The sequence below is a fragment of the Canis lupus genome, chromosome 33 (assembly GCF_003254725.2).
Source record: "Canis lupus dingo isolate Sandy chromosome 33, ASM325472v2, whole genome shotgun sequence".
NCBI lineage: Eukaryota > Metazoa > Chordata > Mammalia > Carnivora > Canidae > Canis > Canis lupus.
Window position 1 is genome coordinate 29107969 of NC_064275.1, and position 18316 is coordinate 29126284.

The following is an 18316-nucleotide window of genomic DNA, read 5'->3' on the forward strand; positions in this document are numbered from 1 at the left end:
AGGGAAGCCTGGGTGGCTCAGCGGTTAAGCATCTGCCTCCGGCTCAGGTCGTGATCCTAGAGACCCGGGATCGAGTCCCACATTGGGCTCCCAGTATGGATGGAGCCTGCTTCTCCCTCTGCCTGTGTCTCTGCTTTTCTCTCTCTGTGTCTTTCATGAATAAATAAATAAAATTTATAAAAAAAATAAAATAAAAGCATCAAGCAAGCCAAAGAAATTACATGTAGCAAACTTCTTCGTCAGTGGCTTAGCGATCAAAAACACAAGTTTTAGGATTAGATGTATCTGAATTTGTCACTTAGTAGCTGTGTGACCTTGATCAAATTAATGTCAAGTCTCCATTTCTTCTTATGTAAAATGAGGTTTATTTTTTTTTAAAGATTTTATTTATTTATGCATGAGAGACATAGAGAGAGGCAGGGACACAGGCAGAGGGAGAAGCAGGCTCCATGCAGGGAGCCTGACGTGGGACTCGATCCCGGGTCTCCAGGGTCAGGCCCTGGGCTGAAGGCAACGCTAAACTGCTGAGCCACCTGGGCTGCCCTAAAATGAGGTTTAAAATAGTGTTTATAGCTCATATCATTGTTGTATGCACATATGTTTATATATAGAGCTTGAAACAACACCTAAAACATGCTAACAGCTCAATAAATGTTAGCTATTATTATCAAAAGCATCACCATCTTAGTCCTCCAGATTTAACAGTTCAGTCATTTTCACTGCATTCTGTCCTTTAAAAAATAAATTCAACCAGCATTTGTACATTTTCATTTTCCAATATGATCTCTAATTTTCATTCCCTTAGTGATTTAGATTATTGCAGCCATCCAATCAGATTACTAGGTTTCTTAATTCTGATAGGTTAAAACTTCATTTATTTTTTCCTTTATATTGGCTAGTATAACGCCTTATACGTAAAATTTTGCTATTAGTAGACAAGTCAAATGATCTTTACATTTACTTATTTATTCCTCCATTAGATCCCTTGAGTTTTTTGAGGGCAGCAGGTGTTGGTCCTCTCTGTATATCTTCACCTATCAAATTCCTTAGCAAATGTTTGTTCAACAAATGAATGTTGATTAGTCCTCCTTATCTCAATCCCAATAAACCTATCCTCAGTCTAGTTTCCACATATGCAAAAGGCAGCTCATATATTTTCTAATTCAGTCATTTATTCTGACGAAACTGGCCTGACCACAACATTATAAAGAGCAGTCTCACGGTATTAGAACTCTTGATTTTGGAACAAAAAATTCTGCTCAAATTAAGCAGAAAGGGGAATTTATTAGCTTGTATACTTTGAAATTTCAAGGACAGCACAAACTTAAAGCCTGGCTATTGGCTTTAAAGGTTCAAACACTATCATCAGAACTTGGCTATACTCTTTCCATCTTTTGGCTCTGCCTTCCATTTATTGGTAAGTTCCAAGCTCACACTGTATTATCTCAGCAACCCCAGTATCCAAAGCATGCCTCTCTCTCAACAGCTCCAATAAAAAAATTCAGAATTAACAGTCATGTGTGCTGACTGGAAATGTGCCCATTTTTGAACAATCACTGTAGCCAGAAGGATGGACTACATTGATTGGTGAGACCTGCCTTACTCATGTGCACACCCTTGTGTTGGGATGGGATATCCATGAAATTGAAGGGGATGATTTAATAGGAAAACTGGAGTATGAAAGAAAGAGGGATGCATAATGGACTGGCAAAATTAACTGATGTGCCACATACTCTAGGATTTTTTGCATGTTGTCCACTAATGCCTGCAATGGCTTTCCTTCTTATATCTGCTTACTCAAATCCAAGCTACATCCTTTCTACCCCAAAGTCTTCTGTGATTTCCTTCTAAGATTTTCCTTGTCCACTGGACCAGGTTACCTATTCCCAAATAAATATTTCCCTTTTCCTAAAGATCTACCTTTTTAAACAAACAAGAGTGAAAAACCTCAAGAAAACATTCCTGATAAATTCTAATCACGTCAAATTATAAACAGTATGGGTAATATATGCTGTTTCTTAGAATAAATATTATAAAATCTATCGATATTATACATATAGGTATATATAATACTCAATTTTCCTGGCTTTAAATTTTAAGTAGTCTAAACAAAACATTTTAACTAACATAAGTCGTGTGTGAATTCATCAAAGTACTTGATATAACAGGTACACTATGGTTTTGGAGTTACCTCAAACTAAGCTCAAATCCTGGCTAATACTGCCTTTCCTGGCCTTTAGCTACAGATCTTCAAACAAATTATCTAATATCTCCAAACCTTAATTTCACTATCTGTAAAAACAGTAATAGTAATACCTATCTGTACATATGGAGGCTATGTTGTATAGCAGAGAAAAAAAGAGTCAGATGGACCTGGGCTGAAATTCTCCTAATACTAGTTATGTGACCTTCTCCGAGTGATTCCTCATCTGTAAACTCTGAGTGCCTCCTCATATGTAAAGGGGAAATAATAATGCTTAGTCCACTGGTTGTTTTGAGCATTTAACAAGGCAGTGTGTTTTAAAACATCTAGCACAATGAATAGCAAACAGTGTATACTCAATAAATGATGATATCCACACTAAATTATCTGTTTAAAATAATTCCAAGGGGCACCTGGCTGGCTCAGTCAGAAGAACATGTGACTCAATCTCAAAGTTGCAAGTTTGAGGCCACAGTGGATGTAGAGATTATTTAAAAATAAAATACTTTAGGACTCTTGGGTGGCTCAGTGGTTGAGGGCCTGCCTTCAGCCTGGGGTGTGATCCCGGAGTCCCAGGATCCAGTCCCGCATCCGACTCCCTGCATGGAGCCTGCTTCTCCCTCCCTGTGTCTCTGCCTCTCTCTCTCTGTGTGTCTCTCATGAATAAATAAAATCTTAAAAAATAAATAAAATATTTAAGGGGTGCCTGGGTGGCTTGGTTAAACAACTAACTCTTGATTTTGGCTCAGGTCATGATCTCAGGGTTGTGAGATCTAGCCCCACCACAGCTCCACGCTGGTCGTGGACCCTGCCTAAGTTCTCTCCCTTTCCTCCCTTCCCTGTCCAAAAATAAAAAAATTTAAGAATCTAAAAATTTAAAAATAATTCAGAGCACAGAAAGGGAAAAATTCATTGGGATTAGTTATTTTTCTTCACACATAGCTTTAAGTTTTCTTTGTTAATAAAAAATTTCTTAAATGCAAAACATGTTGGTCTTAGAACTATTTAAAAGCAGGTAAGAGAATGACCAGATACACCCCTGTAATCAACTTGTTCTTTAGCTGCAGGCTTAATGCAGTAGTCCTGAAATGACTCACACCAATATAAAATCACGGCATTACCCATCTCCTGACCATCCTAGGCCATACAGCCATCTCCTGAAAAGAATCAGGAAATCAGGGGTGTGACTGACAATTTTAGATGCTGTCTATCAGAACACATACAAAAGGCAAGTGGGGGGCAGCCCAAGTGGCTCAGCAGTTTAACATCTGCCTTTGGCCCAGGGCGTAATCCTGGGGACCTGGAATCGAGTCCCACATTGGGCTCCCTGCATAGAGACTGCTTCTCCCTCTGCCTGCGTCTCTGCCTCTCTTTCTCTCCGTGTCTCCCATGAATAAATAAATTAACTCTTAAAAAAAAAGGAAAAAAAGAAGGCAAGTGGTTGTTCATGCTTATCTCAGCAATAACGTTTAATTTTAAGAACATTCACTAAAAAAATACAAATGATCTTCAGTACAACTGTTTCCAAAAAAGAGATTAAATAATTAGACATTGACTTTCTTCCGTTTTACAGGAAGAATGAAAGTTTTTCTGGAAAGAGGTTTCTTGGAGTGGTTTAACAGTTACGTTCGTTTTTCTAGCGAGCGAATCGTACGTAATACTCCCCAATCTTTAATGAGCGCGCAGAGACTTAATCAGAGAATTTAAAATAAAATGGAGTGACTATAAGACGCAAAGTACTACTCATTCTTTCGTCTCCAAAAAGAAAAAAAAAAAAAAAGAAAAGAAAAAACACCACGGTATATCAAAATAAAAAACTACATCATACTATACAAACTTGTGTAAGGGATTTTTTTTCCCCTCCTTTGTGTAAAACATGAATAGGCTCGGTTTTTAACCTACTCCCTGAGGAAGCTGTATTTCAAACACAAGAGAAACATATTATGTCGAACGCCTCAGTCACCAGACATTGTTCTCCACAACTAAAAAAATAAAATAGTTAATAATAATAATACCCCATTCCTTATTACCTTTCCTGTGTTCAAATTTATGTATAAAACAAAGCTTTTGGGATGCCTGGGTGGCTCTTTGGCTCAGGGCGTGATCCTGGAGTCCCTGGATCGAGTCCCACATCGGGCTCCCTGCATGGAGCCTGCTTCTCCCTCTGCCTGTGTCTCTGCCTCTCTCTCTGTGTCTCTCGTGAATAAATAAATTAAAAACCTTAAAAAAAAAAAACACCACAAAGACTTTTTTTTTTTTTTTAAAAAAAAGCATTAACTCCAGCGGCGGCAGGCAATGCATGGGTCCGCTCTCGTCCCCACGTTCCAGGGAGCGCAGGAGGAAAGAGAAAAGTGACAGGAGCCTGGAGGCTGGCTCGCTCGTTGTACAAGTAACTTGCGTATAAGTCAACTAGATAAAAGGAGAGGGGAAAGTCACAGCCTAGGGGTCCCATTTTTTTAAAAAAATTTTATTTCGTTATTCATGAGAGACCCAGAGAGGGCGGGGCAGGGGCACAGGCCGAGGGAGCAGCAGGCTCCCCTCAGGCAGCCCGACGCGGGCCTCGACCCCGCGCCCCCGGGGTCACGGCCCGGCCCGAGGCGGCGCCCCACCCCGAGCCCCCCGGGCGCCCCCGGGGCCCCGGCAGGAAGCGCCCGCAGGAGCGTCAGCGCTCGGGGGCCCCATCCCCGCGCCGTCCGCCCGGCACCCGAGTCGAGGGGCGCCCGCAGGCCCCGGCGGCTGACGAGTTAGTCCCTCAGGGAGCGCGGCCCCCGCGCCCGGCGCTCTTCCTCAGGGATGCCGCCGTCCGCCGCCTCGCCCCGGGCTCCACCGCGGGGGGGCGGCTGGGCCCCGTCCCGCGGCCCCGTCCGGCGCGGCTCCGTGACGCCCCCGCCGCGCCCCAGGCCCCGCCGCCAGCACGGCCGCCCCCGGCCCCGCTCACCCGCCCGGGTGGTGTCCGTCAGGTCGTGGTTGGCCGCTCCCCGGGGGAACTCCCTCAGCTTCCGGCCGCTCAGGCTCAGCACCCCGGTCACGGCCGCCTCCTCCAGCGCCCGGTCGAGGGAGCGGCTCCACGGACCCGGGCCCGGGCCCGTCCCCGCGCTGGGGCCGCAGCTAACGCCGGAGAGACCACCTCCCGAGGCGACCGGGCCGCAGCACTCCGCAGCGGTGGCCACAGCAACCAGACCCGCGGCCGCCATTTCCCAGCCGCCAGCTCTCCGGCCGCGGCTCGGCGCATGCGCAGCCAGCGCCGCCGGGGGCGGGGCGGGGGCGGGGCGGGGCGGCCGGTGCCCCGGGGGAGGGCTGCGGGGCGGCTCCGCCCACGCCGCGGGCTTCAGCGAGGCCGAGGCGGAGCTCACGCGTCTGGGGCGGCCGCCCCCTCCAGGCGTGCAGGAGCATTTTTATTTATTTCTTAATTTTTTTTTTTTTTTCCAGTAGCATTTTTAAAATGCCTCAGATGCCCAGGGCGTGATCCTGGAGACCCGGGATCGAATCCCACGTCGGGCTCCCGGTGCATGGAGCCTGCTTCTCCCTCTGCCTAGGTCTCTGCCTCTCTCTCTCTCTCTGTGACTATCATAAATAAAAATCAAAAAAAAAATAAAAAATAAAATAAAATGCCTCAGACAACGCTCCCCGCAGGAACTTCTCTGCCTCCCTCCCTCCATCTGGAGGAGAAACGTGAAGGTTCGCCACACGGCTGCGGCCAGAAACGCAGGCAGGGAGAGCGGGGCTCCCTGGGGCGCGCCCTACGGAACGTCTCCTCCCCGCGCCTGCCGTTCCATACACCCAGCGATTTAAACGGAGACGTGGATTCGGGCTCCCGAACTCCATCCTTATTTGACCAGGATTATGTGAACGTGTGTGTTGGGTCCTCCTTCCCTTTTTATAAATTAGCTCTTAACAAAAATAAAGCAAACACTTTAAATAGCATTTTGTCCTTTAGTCAAGATTTTTATTGAACAAATCAGGATTGAATGGCATTAAAGTCTTTAAAATTTTTGTCTGGAACCAAAATTGGGGGGGTGGGGGATGACCGGACCATACTCTAAATGTGGGAATTAGAAATAGAATGGAAGAAAATGATAAAAATCAATCACTTAGGGACGCCCGGGGGGCCCAGTGGTTGAGCGTCTGCCTTTGACCCAGGGCCTGATCCTGGAGACCCTAGGATCCAGTCCCACATCGGGCTCCCTGCAGGGAGCCTATGTCTCCGCCTCTCTCTGTGTCTCTCATGAGCAAATAAAAACTTAAAAACAAACAAACAAAAAAACACACACACACACTTACTGAAAACCTGGAAAATACTTCATTTTAAACCAGTTAGGCTTTCTTTACATTGCCACCAGACTGCAGCATATTCTTTTACACATTTAAGCCGTTCCTGCTACAAGATGTAAAGTTCCCTACAACCAATTGACTAGTATTTCTGGGAAACAGAAAAAGCTGCCAGTGCTCTTTTCCTATATTAGAATCTAATAATCCAAATATATAGAAGTTTGATTTTTAATATGTTGTATTTTGATATACAAAATTTTTAGTATGTTGTATTTTGATATACAACAAAAAAGGGCTGAATAGGGGTAGTGGGGTTAATCTATCAGAATTTAGAGAAAAGGAACCTGTATCATGGATGGTTTTAAATCAAATCTGACTAAAACCATAATCATATATTCCATGTTAATGCTACAATGCTACGGGTTACATCTTTATAAAACGCACCATTATATCATCTGAATTTGATTACCTATTACCTTCCATATCTACACTAAATTTTTCTAACAAGTTCTCCAGAATATGGCCTCATTCTTCCCACCTACCTACACATTTATCTCATTAGAATTGCAACATACCACGCTAATCTTGGCCTCTGAACTTCTGACCAAGTTTATAGATTGACATTACTTTGTCAACTAGATTTTAAGGTCATTATGTTAAACTCTGTAATTATCTTCCATACCCCAGAGTTGAGTATTTTAATTGGAGCTAAGTAAGAATGAATGGAAGCAGACACAGAAGATGTGTTGTGCACTAACACTGCAGATGTTATGTACTACTAGGAGAAAAAGAAGTTTGGGAGGGAAGAAAAAATTTTTAGAACAGGGTAGATAAATCTGTAAGTACTTAAAATCCAAAAGAAAAGCCTATGGATAGGAGAAATGAAGATTCTGTATATACCACAAGAGCAAGACCTAGGTAAAGAGAGGCTGGAAGAAAAGATAACTCAGAGTTAATTTTAAGACTTTTAAAGATTTGAGGTCTCATCTACAAAGGTAGAAGTCTCCTCCTACTCCCTCAATCTTCCCCATAAAACAAGAGTATCATTCTGTGAGAGATTAGGAAATGGAATCACTGTGAGGATTTCACTAATGTCCAATGATGAATAAAACGTGTTGAGAAACGGTTGCAAAAAGGCTATGAGCAAAGGAGCTACAGGGGCCTGTTACTTATTCTACAACTGTTCTGTGGCCCGGAAATAGCTGAAAAAACTAGGCAGTGAGGGTTATTGAATGTTAGGAATTGATAGAGGACTTCCCTGCTACTTCCTGTTTATTTTACGGCTAAAGTAACTCATTGAATATCAAGGGCAATAGTTTCACTCAAATCTCAAGAGTTTTCCAGCTCTGTTATCTCCCTACGCCATGCAGAAATAAAATGCTTTCCTCTTTCTACTCACTAAGAACATGTGGTCACTCCTTTAAGACTCCATTTTTATAAACTCAGAGCAATGGGATTAAAATCTTCATCAATCTTATGCTCTTCAAATGTAAAGCACAGAAACTGGTTTGGTGAAGACATTCAATAAATGTTCGGTTCTTCCCTTTCTGACTCCTTTAATAAGACGCACTAATAACTTTTTTAAACTTTATACAAGAAAAATTAGACAGTATGATTTTTTTCTCATTAAAGGAAAGTGGAAATAGAAGTAGAAATCAGACACATACACACTATGGAAATAGTTTCCTATTCATCTTTAAACATCAGTAAACCTCATGTAAAATACATTTCAGAACAAGGAATTTCAGCTCCAGCATTGTACTACTTCCTTGTTTCATCAAGATTTTTGGAAGATTTGATAGAATTAACAACGTCAGAGGAAAAAAAGAGGCGTTAGTAAGAAAATTAAATTCCTTATTAGCGGCCCACAATAGTCTAGTACTCCGTTGTAAATGCTTGTGGTTTATTGTTAACACTTTTTAAAAGGGAGTAACTTCAAATTGAGCTATGTAAAAAGAACGGTCTTTAAAAGGAAGCTTATAGACACCCGGGTGGCTCGGCAGTTGAGTGTCCGCCTTTGGCTCAGGGCATGATCCCCAGGATCGGGATCAAGTCCCACATGGGGCTTCCTGCAGGGAGCCTGCTTCTCCCTTTGCCTATGTCTCTGCCTCTCTCTCTCTGTGTCTCTCATGAATAAATACAATCTTTAAAAAAAAACTTTTTTTTTTTTTTTTTTACAGGGGCAACAGAACAAATAATTTTGATGATGCTTTGTCAAATACACTACTCAAAAATGACGAAAACATTTTCTGCTCTGATAGTGCCTGTATTCAGAAGGTATGGTATCCATTCTTTGCAGTGCAAAGTCAGCTATTTTTTTCTCTTATCTCATTATAGCAATGAATCTGAATCAGGACAAAAATTATCCCAATATACTAAGAAACAAAACAAAAGAGCAAAGGGGAAAAAGAGAAAACTAAGAAACAGACTATTAACTATAGGGAAACTGCTCGTTACCACAGGAAAGGTGGATGGAGAGATATCATGGTGAAATAGATGATAGGGATTAAGAAATAGATGATAGGGATGCTGGTCATGATGAGCACTGGGTGATTAAAATAAAAATATAAAGAAATAAAAATTAAAAACTATCCTGACACTGTGTATGCTGTGTTAATTATAAAGCTCCTGACAGCAAAATAGGATATATATATATATAGTCTAACAAAAAATTATCAGTGGGCAATGAAGCCTATAATAGGTTTCTTCATACTTAAAAGTATTTTATGATGTGCTTGTAATTTAAATTGTGAAATTTATGCCTATTAGAAAAAAATGTCAAAAAAAAAAAAAAAAAGAAAAAAATGTCTAGTTAGCAACTCTGGCCTTAGCATCTCCATAGCTTTAATACCGAAATAATGAAGTCTCAATAATCATGGTTGAGTAGATTTACTTAGCATGCTACAAATGCTAAAGCATGGCTAATTACCGTTTCTTAGACATCTGACAGCTACTTTCTCTGGGTGTTCAAGTCACAGCAGCAGTTTATTATGAATTGAGAATTAAAAGACCTGAGCTCAAAAAGTGAATCTGCCATATATAAATCTTGAAAAGCTGAACCTCGGGATCCCTGGGTGGCGCAGCGGTTTGGCGCCTGCCTTTGGCCCAGGGCGCGATCCTGGAGACCCGGGATCGAATCCCACATCGGGCTCCTGGTGCTTGGAGCCTGCTTCTCCCTCTGCCTGTGTCTCTGCCTCTCTCTCTCTCCGTGTGACTAACATGAATAAATAAATTAAAAAAAAAAAAAGGTTAGAAAAGCTGAACCTCACTTAACTAAGATGTAGATAAGAGAAGTTGAAATGGATGATGGAGAAAGGTTCATCCAGCTTGAAATTCTGCATTCTAAGTAAATTTGATTCTTTAACTCCTAGCTATTTTGCTTCCTGGTTGGAGCTTATGAATGAAATGGTCAAAAGGCAGTGAGAATGAGTCTAGACTGATTTACCAATTTAACTGGTAGGTAGTTTTTCAAACCCTAAAAATTATAACCACTACAAAGTTCTTTGTAGCACAGAACAATCTAAAAACCACAACTCAATCTTTATAGCTAAGAATAAATGTGAGACCTGTAACATTTTATTTGTTAAAAATGAACAGCTTCAGAATAGATCTAAATTTGTAACTTTTCCAAAAAACACCAAAAAGTACAGTGTAAAGCATCTCCTCATTAAATACAAACTTTCATTTTGTGATGCACTGCATCAATGTTTTGCATACACCTTGATGCAAAGGAAATTTTAAGTTGTATCTTGTTTAAAAAAAATTTAAGAACTGAAAAAGGATGACTACAATCACATTCCAAGAAAGGAAATTTTCCTCCAACAAAGCATATTCTTTTGTTTATATACAACATGTTACCACTCAAGAATTTTAATTTAGTTAACAAAGGCAAAATTTTATATTTAAAAAGAAAATGAAATTAGAGATGCATGAAGGAGCAAAAGTTTAATACACCAAAGACACTTTGTTGTTTGATGCAATTAATGTCAATATTTGGGACAATTTTTAAGGTTTTCAAGAAAAATGGCATTAATAATAGCTCTGTACAATATTTAAAATTAAAAAAATGAAAGCATCTTTATACCATATTTTCACAAACTGTTCTAAAGACAGCAAATTTGTGCTCAGTTGTTTTTCTTTTGCTTTAAAATAAGCTACCAGTGACTCTTAACCAGTCTAAAATAAAATGGACTGTTCATGGATGAAATCTAAGCATTTGTACTTGCAAAAATGTTTTGCAATGAGTCCTTGGCCAAAGGAGACTAGAGTTTATTTTCAAATTGTGTGACTGGCTTCCAATAATCCCTTATGAGTAGACTCACTGGCAAAATACCAGATATTAAGGATCAGATCTAATTCTTTGGTATAAGCATGAAACTGTTATTGATACTTTTCCGTGGCTAGCATAAACCAAGTAACCCAAGGAGCATGAGAGAAAACAATGACGTCTGATATACAATGCAAGGCAGGCAAGAGTGATAACTTAATGTTTTGTTTTGTTTTACAGGGAAAATCAATACCAGTACACACTAAGGAAACCAACACTTACTTAGAAGTTTTAACATTACAGCAAACCAAAAGGTTAAGCTTCAAAATGGCTGAACTTGTGGCTGGAATATTTTGCTGCATTTTGGCATGATACTGCAACTTCTAGTATACAACCCTCTGACAACTTTTAGCACTAGCTTGGCACAACAGATTAATTTCTCCCACCCCTTCAGAGCATGGAAGAAAAAAAAAAAACCATCTTACCATAGATGCCTGAACTTTATACAAGAAAGGTATAAAACAAGGTTATAATGTAACTCAATTACCATTTTGCACTTTTTTCTTTGTGACATTTACAAGTATACTTTTGATTTTGAAGCTGTATACTGTTTAATTAGCAAGCTTAAAAAGCTTATAAAATTCAACTTTTTGAGTAAGAAGTCTAGGACTTTATGGCTATTGATTTAACCATCAACATATCTAAGGGACTCAATACATTTTGATAATTAGGATTCTTCTAGATATCATTTGAAGAATTCTTCATGGACATTGGATTCAAGACTACACTAAATTCAAACAGTATACCTATGTCTTGGGTTTTGAAGTTTTTACCTCAGTTACCTATCTTCAACCTGCTACTTACTTCCTCTCCTGCTTTCTTCATTTACTAAACACAATTGTCAGGTTTTTACATTGGACCTTCTCTTCCAAGGCTCTATCAGGTAATTCTGTAAACACATTTATTTATAACCTTTAAACATCAATATTTTAAACAAAGACTAATGCCTAGAGTCATATTTCTTATTAAAAGTTCAGTATTAAAGATTTATAACTCTGGAGGATTAACCTAACATTATCTGAAAAGTGACCCAAATTCCAGGTATTCCCATAAATCTCAAAACTCAAAACTGGAATTCTAGTGATTTTTTAATAACTCTAATGAAGAAAAGTCAACCGCACTTATTACATCCACACTTATTAAAGGATAGGTGACAACAACAAAGGGACCTACTCATATCTCTGAAGACCAAGATTTACCATGGCAAAGTGTAAAACACAGGCAAAAGTGATGAGATCCTAAATACCACTACATAAAAATAATCAATTTCTATCTTTGTGTCTTCTTTCTGCTTCATGAGGAACCAAAGAAGTCAAATAGAGAATTTTTCTGTCTGGGCCAACCATGGAATCTTAAGAACAGATAGGTATATTCCCTGTTATTCTTTCAGGGCATTATTTATACATGTTTAAAAAAAAACAACGAAAACAACTTCAAAAATAAAAATAAGATTTAGCCTTGTGAATATTCGGAAATAAAGTTTCTTGAATTTCTGTGATGAACTCTTCAAGCAATTCAACTTTTAAAACAGAGTCATCACTCAAAAGTCCCTTTGACATGGGATCTATCCCACGGTTACAAAACGGCTTCCTCCTTTGTTGAACGTGAGAGTGGCTCTTTGTTCCTTCAGGATCCCAAATCGCTCATTCAAAGTCATCCCTGTCTAGAGAAAACAAAACAAAAAAATTAACAACTTGACTGTTAGCCGTTATTTCCTTAAGAACAATAATGTGATCATGGTAATTCAAAGTAACAGCAATATTTCCTAAACATTTAAGCATATGAACTCACTTAACTCTAACAAAAACCATACGAAATAGGTAAATTTAGTGAAGTTTAGAGAAGTTATAGTTAATTTACCTACTTAGAGCTCCAGAATTTCAACCTGATGGTCTGATTCACAATCTCTACCTCCTAACCACTACAAATGCCTACTTATATACTATATAAAACATGTCCACAAGTCATACATGCAGGAGTTTCTCTATTTGAATTATTTTTAGGCTCTACAAACATTGCCACAAATTCTAGTGAGGTCTTTGATAAACATAATCATTATTTACACGTGAACATTTATAACAATTTTCTTGAATTTCTCTGAGTTTTTGGATTTGTGTGAGTTCCTCAGGGAAATTCAAATCAAACTCAAATCAAAATCTGGTTTTTAATTAACAACAGAAAGCACACCCAAATTATACTTCACCCTTTGTGAAGGTAAAGCAACCATGACAAAATAAAAAGAAGTAAAACAAATTTGGTCTAATTTCTGTCCATATTTCATATTTCCAATTCCACACATTCTTACATCAATGGATACCAAAAAAAGCATTTGACAAAATCCAACATCAACTCATGATACAAATTCTCAATTATGAATAAAGGGAACTCCCTCAAACTGATATAGAGAATCTACTAAAAACCTACTGCTAACATCATATTCAATGATGAAACATTTAATGCTTTCTTTTCACACTTGAGAACAAGGCAAGCATACCATGCTCTGTTTCTATTTAACACTGTGCTGAAGGTTCTAGCCATTACAGTAAAGAAAAAAAAAAAAAGAATTAAGTTTTAAAGACTGGAAAAAAATTTGGAGGATGACAGGATTGTTTATAAGGAAAATGCTAAGGAACCTACAAAATTACCAAAAATAGGTAAATTTTAGCAAGGTCATAAGACACAAAGTTAATATAAAAAACCACAGTGGAAAAAAAAAAAAAAAAACACAGTGAGACATACCACTTCACAATGAATTGCATAGTTATAATCAAATGACAGAGAATAACAAGTATAGATGAGAATGTGGAGAAATTTAGAAGTCTCATACATGCTGGAAGGAATGTAAATACTGCAGCCACTTTGGAAAACAAGTCTGGCAGTTGATATGACCTAGCAATTCCACTTGTAGGTTTTTACCTAGGGGAAATGGAAACATATACTCACACAAAAAAACATGTACATGAATGTGCAGATGAGCATTATTCACAATAGCCACAGACTGGGAACAGCCCAAACCAAAATATCAACTAATGAATGAATAAAATATGGTACATTCATATGATAGAACATTATTCAGTGATAAAAAGATCATGCACTATGGATGAACCTTGAAAACACTATGTTAAGTGAAAGAAGTCAGTCACAAAAGATCATATATTGTATGATTTTATTCATATGAAATGTCCATAATAGGCTTATCTATAGAAACAAAGCAGATTGATCAGTGGTTTCCTACGGTTCAGGAGACTTAGAACACTGTATTTAATTCATTACACACTTTTTAAAAATACTCTCAACGAATGGCCCAAAGAAATTAAAAAAAAAAAATTTACCTGTTTTCCAACACTATTTATGTCAAATTGTAGGGGGACACCTTTAGGAACTTTCTTTACATCAGATTGCTCCCGTTTTGTCAAGAATGAGGGTACAGCAGTACGAGTTAACCGTGGTTTCTGAGTTCTAGTATAAAAAAATAAAAATGAAATCAGACAAGCTTGATAATCAAAAGAAGAAAAATAAATCATTTGGTACAATAAGATCTTGACTTCTACACATGTTCCAAAGTATTAGGGCTACACTGTGTCAAAAAAAGTACAACAGTCCCCCCCTTATCCATGGACTGGCCCCTACTCAACCAGTAGATACCATACCTGAAACGGCAAATAGTACTGAACCCTTACAAATACTATATAGTTTTTTCCTATACATATATACCTTTAAATTATAAAGTTTAATTTACAAATTAGGAATGGTGTGAGATTAACAATAACTAATAGTAAAACAGAACAACTGTGACAGAATATTGAAATAAAAGTTATGTGAATGTGGTCTCTCTCCCTTCCTCTCTCAAAATATATTATACTTACCATGTAACATTATAAAATGCCTACATGAGATGAAGTGAAGTGAATGATGTAGGAATTGTGATGTAGTTGTTAGGCTACTACTGACCTTCTGACAATACATCAGAAGGAGGACCATCTGTTTCCAGAGCACGGTTGACTGGGTAACTGAAACCATGGAAAGTAAAATCACAGACACGGGGGTAATATCGTACCTGGTTCTTGACTAGAGATGAAAATTTATAATCACTCAAAGAATACCTTTTTTAAGTAAACCTAGAAACTTTTCAATAATTTAGAATGATTAGAGACTTATCCTATGTTTTGTTCATTTATTAAAATACCTGAAGAGATCAAAAACTACACAAACCTAGAAAGTTTAAAATGCAATACATAATGGAATAGTTAACTAAATTAAGGTCATTCCGATAAAAGAACACACTAGGAGGCCTTTAAAAAGAAAGTAGAGGGATGCCTGGGTGGCTCAGTGGTTAAGGGTCTGCCTTCTGGCTCAAGATATGATCCTGGAGTCCTGGGATCAAGTACCGCATCGGGCTCCCTGCGGGGAGCCTGCTTCTCCCTCTGCCTGTGTCTCTGCCCCTCTCTCTGTGTGTCTCATGAATAAATAAAATCTTTAAAAAAATAAAAAGAAAAAAAATAGAAAGAAGGTAGATCTGTATTACTGAAAAGTAGAGATGTCCAAAATATACGGGGGGGGGGGGGGGGGGGTAGAGGAGAAAGCAGCAGGTGTATATATATATATATATATATATATATATATATATATATACATACATATACGTATATATATATACCTGCTTCCCTCATTTATCATTATACATAAAAAAAAATAATAAGTGTATATAATTAGTATACATGTACCAATTTTTTTTTTTTCAAATAAAAACATGAAATTGTTAAAAGTGGCTACCTTGGAGCTATAGAACCAGGAATTAAGAGAACTTTTACTTTATACTATACTATTTCCACTTTGTACTACAAGTATTACTTTGATCTTTGTCTTAGTTTATCTTAACTTGGACATCATAAGCAGAAGTCCAATGCTTTTCTATTACCAATTATACTGAGAGGTTATAATTTCTGCACAATAAAAAAAGGACTTACACTGGGCACTGCACTGCTCCAGGATTGTCAATAGAGACAGTCAAAATTCCTCCATTTGTGGTGGAAGTTCGCCATCTAGTTTCAAAAAACCAAAAACTTCACTAGAAATGGAAGTTCATAAATCATCTAGTGTATTCCACATAAAAACATACATTTTAAAGTAGCCATTACTTTCTCTTGCTTTAAAAAAAATACTAAGCTCCACAACAATATAATTAATTAGCATCTTGGGTATAGGAACTAGACACTTGAATTTATTAAGTATTTTTCAGTGTAACACATGTAAATTAAATAATACAGAAAGGCTTCTAATGAAAACTAACAGTCACCACTATTCTCCCCCACCTTCCTGCTCCCCAATGGCACCACTTTTAACCTTTCCTGCTTTTACTGCTTGCTAGTTCACTATATAAGACATGTATGTAATATTTTACTATGATGTTTTAGTTCATCACACTATCCTCTAGTTTCCCTCCCACCTCTAAACATTTTGATAGCTATTTCACTATTTTACTTCCACTATAACTTTAATTATACTTAAATCTTTTAGTCTTTTAAATCTTTCTTTCAATCTTTGACATAATCCCCCTATCCTGACTTTGTATGAAAAGAGAATACTTCTAATTCCTTCCTTTCACCTCTTCTTTCACTTTGTACTTCTCACTTTTTATCAGCTTTTATATTCACATTACTCAAAATCTGACATTTTCACCATATTTGTTAACCAAATTAAGTAGTATGTGCTTTCCCCCCCATAGGTTGATTCTCAAAAGTTCAAGACAAAGAGCATTTATATTATCACAATTGTATAAACACTGTTCATTGCAAAAGCAGATAGCCTATGATTATTTCTTTCCTTACGACTTCCAATGTCATGACACTCATGCAAAAGAATACTGTCAATGTCAAGTTCAAAATAGTTTCTTAAACTCTGTTCAATTATAGCTGGGATCATATCTGTACCAATACCATGTTTTATACATTTTGTTTTCCAAAAAGTTGCCATATTTTAAATAATTTAATCTCAAAACCTGATCATATTGATGGAATTACAATGTTACACCTCACATGTCAGAGGTGCAATTCTAACAAAAAATGTAGTTTTAAAAAACTTTTATGGAGTTGGGGAAAAAAGAATATGTGAAAAAGAAAAACATCCTATTGTTATTAAGGATTTACAAGTTTTCTAAAAGTTCTATTGTGTTTTCTTCTATTTATTCCCTGAATAGGTTGACTTATATAAAAGCAGTTATAGAAATAAAGATTTCATTAAAATGGAAAAGGCCATTAATTTTTTTTTTTAAATAGAGTGATGTATTTGTTGCTAAAATTTCTAACACAATGACATGTGAAAATGCAAAGGGTTTTTGGGGAAAAAAACAAAATGAATTTATTTCAGGCTCAAGGGTTAATATACTTTGGGTCTCATTAATTCCTTCTGGACCAGAGTACGTATTAATGTGGGTTGCTAGTATTCTGGGAATTTTTTTTTTTTAAATTCTGGGAATTTTGAAATGACATCTTGAAAAACAAATTGAGACTTACTGACGAGTTCTCTTTGCTACTACATCATCTAGCAGTTGTTCTGTGTTCAACTGGGCCTGAACCTGAAGGGGAAAAAAAAAAAGGCAGTAGATCCCACAGAAAGCAGAAGATTTGAATCCAAAAAGCGATCCTGGCTCTGTAACTTTATAACCCAGTGTGGTGTGTGTGTATGAATGCAAGAGAGGCATATGTCTATTCTGGTTAATACCTCTTTGTTGGGGTTCCTATATCAGAAAAAGTAGTAAAACAAATTTATTCATAATATGTTAAACTCATAAGATGTTGCTATTAATGGCAACAAGAGAGAATAGAAAAAATAAATAACATAAAGAACTAATCTAATGTCATAGTCTCCATATCACAAATCTAACCCCTACCTCAACCATGGGCCATGCCTATGATTGAGGATTACTACTAAAGGTAGATGTTCAAGATAAAAGTAAACCACCAACAAGGGTTTTTTTTATACCTTTAGGCCTCTTCTGAAAAGAAAAGTTGCCTGACGAGTATCTTTCTGATGACTTAATTTATTTCCACTCCTGGTAAAATTGGCTGGAATGTTATTTCTGCAACAAAAACACACATATCATGAATAGTCTCAGCCATTTAACAACTTTCAAACATTATTAGAAAATATAAGCAAAAATAGTTAATTTATAGGCTGGACATTTAAGATACACTAAACAAAGACTCTGAATTATTTTCTTATTTACACAAAGCTATTGAGATTCTACTTATAAATATCTTTCTGTAGCATACTACATAACAACCTAATTAATGCTGAACTAATTTATTGTCCAAATATTCAACTCTCTAATATTCCAACAAGATCTTTTCTGAAGATAATAAAAATAACATTTTTAATGCTATTTTCTAAATTTGATGAAAAACATACATATATAGATTTATTTACAGGTTTAGGATAAAGAAAATCAAACAGGCATATCAGAGCCAAACTGCTGAATAATATCGATGGTTTTCTCTTCCATCCTCACTCTGAAACCA

At 37.6% G+C, this 18316-nt stretch overlaps 2 protein-coding genes and 1 long non-coding RNA gene across 20 annotated transcripts in view; 1 reads left to right on the forward strand and 2 right to left on the reverse strand.

Moving 5' to 3' along the window:
* The window catches only part of LRCH3 (leucine rich repeats and calponin homology domain containing 3), a 125487-nt gene extending 120044 nt beyond the window's left edge, over nucleotides 1–5443 (reverse strand). For 14 of the 16 annotated variants that reach the window (XR_004811549.2, XR_003146727.3, XM_035709889.2 and 11 more), the window contains exon 1: nucleotides 5142–5439. Coding sequence is in view for 14 of the 16 variants with exons in the window: in XM_035709889.2 (XP_035565782.2) it covers nucleotides 5142–5397 (256 nt within the window). In the remaining 2 variants the exon portion in view is untranslated. Of the gene's footprint in view, nucleotides 1–5141 lie in introns of all 16 variants that reach the window. The other 2 variants (XM_035709890.2, XM_025474466.3) reach the window with 2 other exon arrangements.
* A 114-nt stretch (nucleotides 5444–5557) lies between these two features.
* Nucleotides 5558–11277, forward strand: LOC125754235 (uncharacterized). Its single transcript, XR_007407901.1, has 2 exons — nucleotides 5558–5739; nucleotides 5837–11277. It is a non-coding gene; the product is annotated as an uncharacterized LOC125754235 (long non-coding RNA).
* FYTTD1 (forty-two-three domain containing 1) overlaps nucleotides 10013–18316 on the reverse strand; it is a 30082-nt gene continuing 21778 nt past the window's right edge. For 2 of the 3 annotated variants that reach the window (XM_049105266.1, XM_049105264.1), the window contains exons 5-9: nucleotides 17781–17877; nucleotides 17312–17373; nucleotides 15767–15841; nucleotides 14132–14258; nucleotides 10013–12462 (exon numbers count right to left, since the gene is read on the reverse strand). In XM_049105266.1, coding sequence (XP_048961223.1) covers nucleotides 12364–12462; nucleotides 14132–14258; nucleotides 15767–15841; nucleotides 17312–17373; nucleotides 17781–17877 — 460 coding nt within the window. In that variant the 3' untranslated portion in view covers nucleotides 10013–12363. The remainder of the gene's footprint in view (nucleotides 12463–14131; nucleotides 14259–15766; nucleotides 15842–17311; nucleotides 17374–17780; nucleotides 17878–18316) is intronic. The other variant, XM_049105265.1, reaches the window with a different exon arrangement.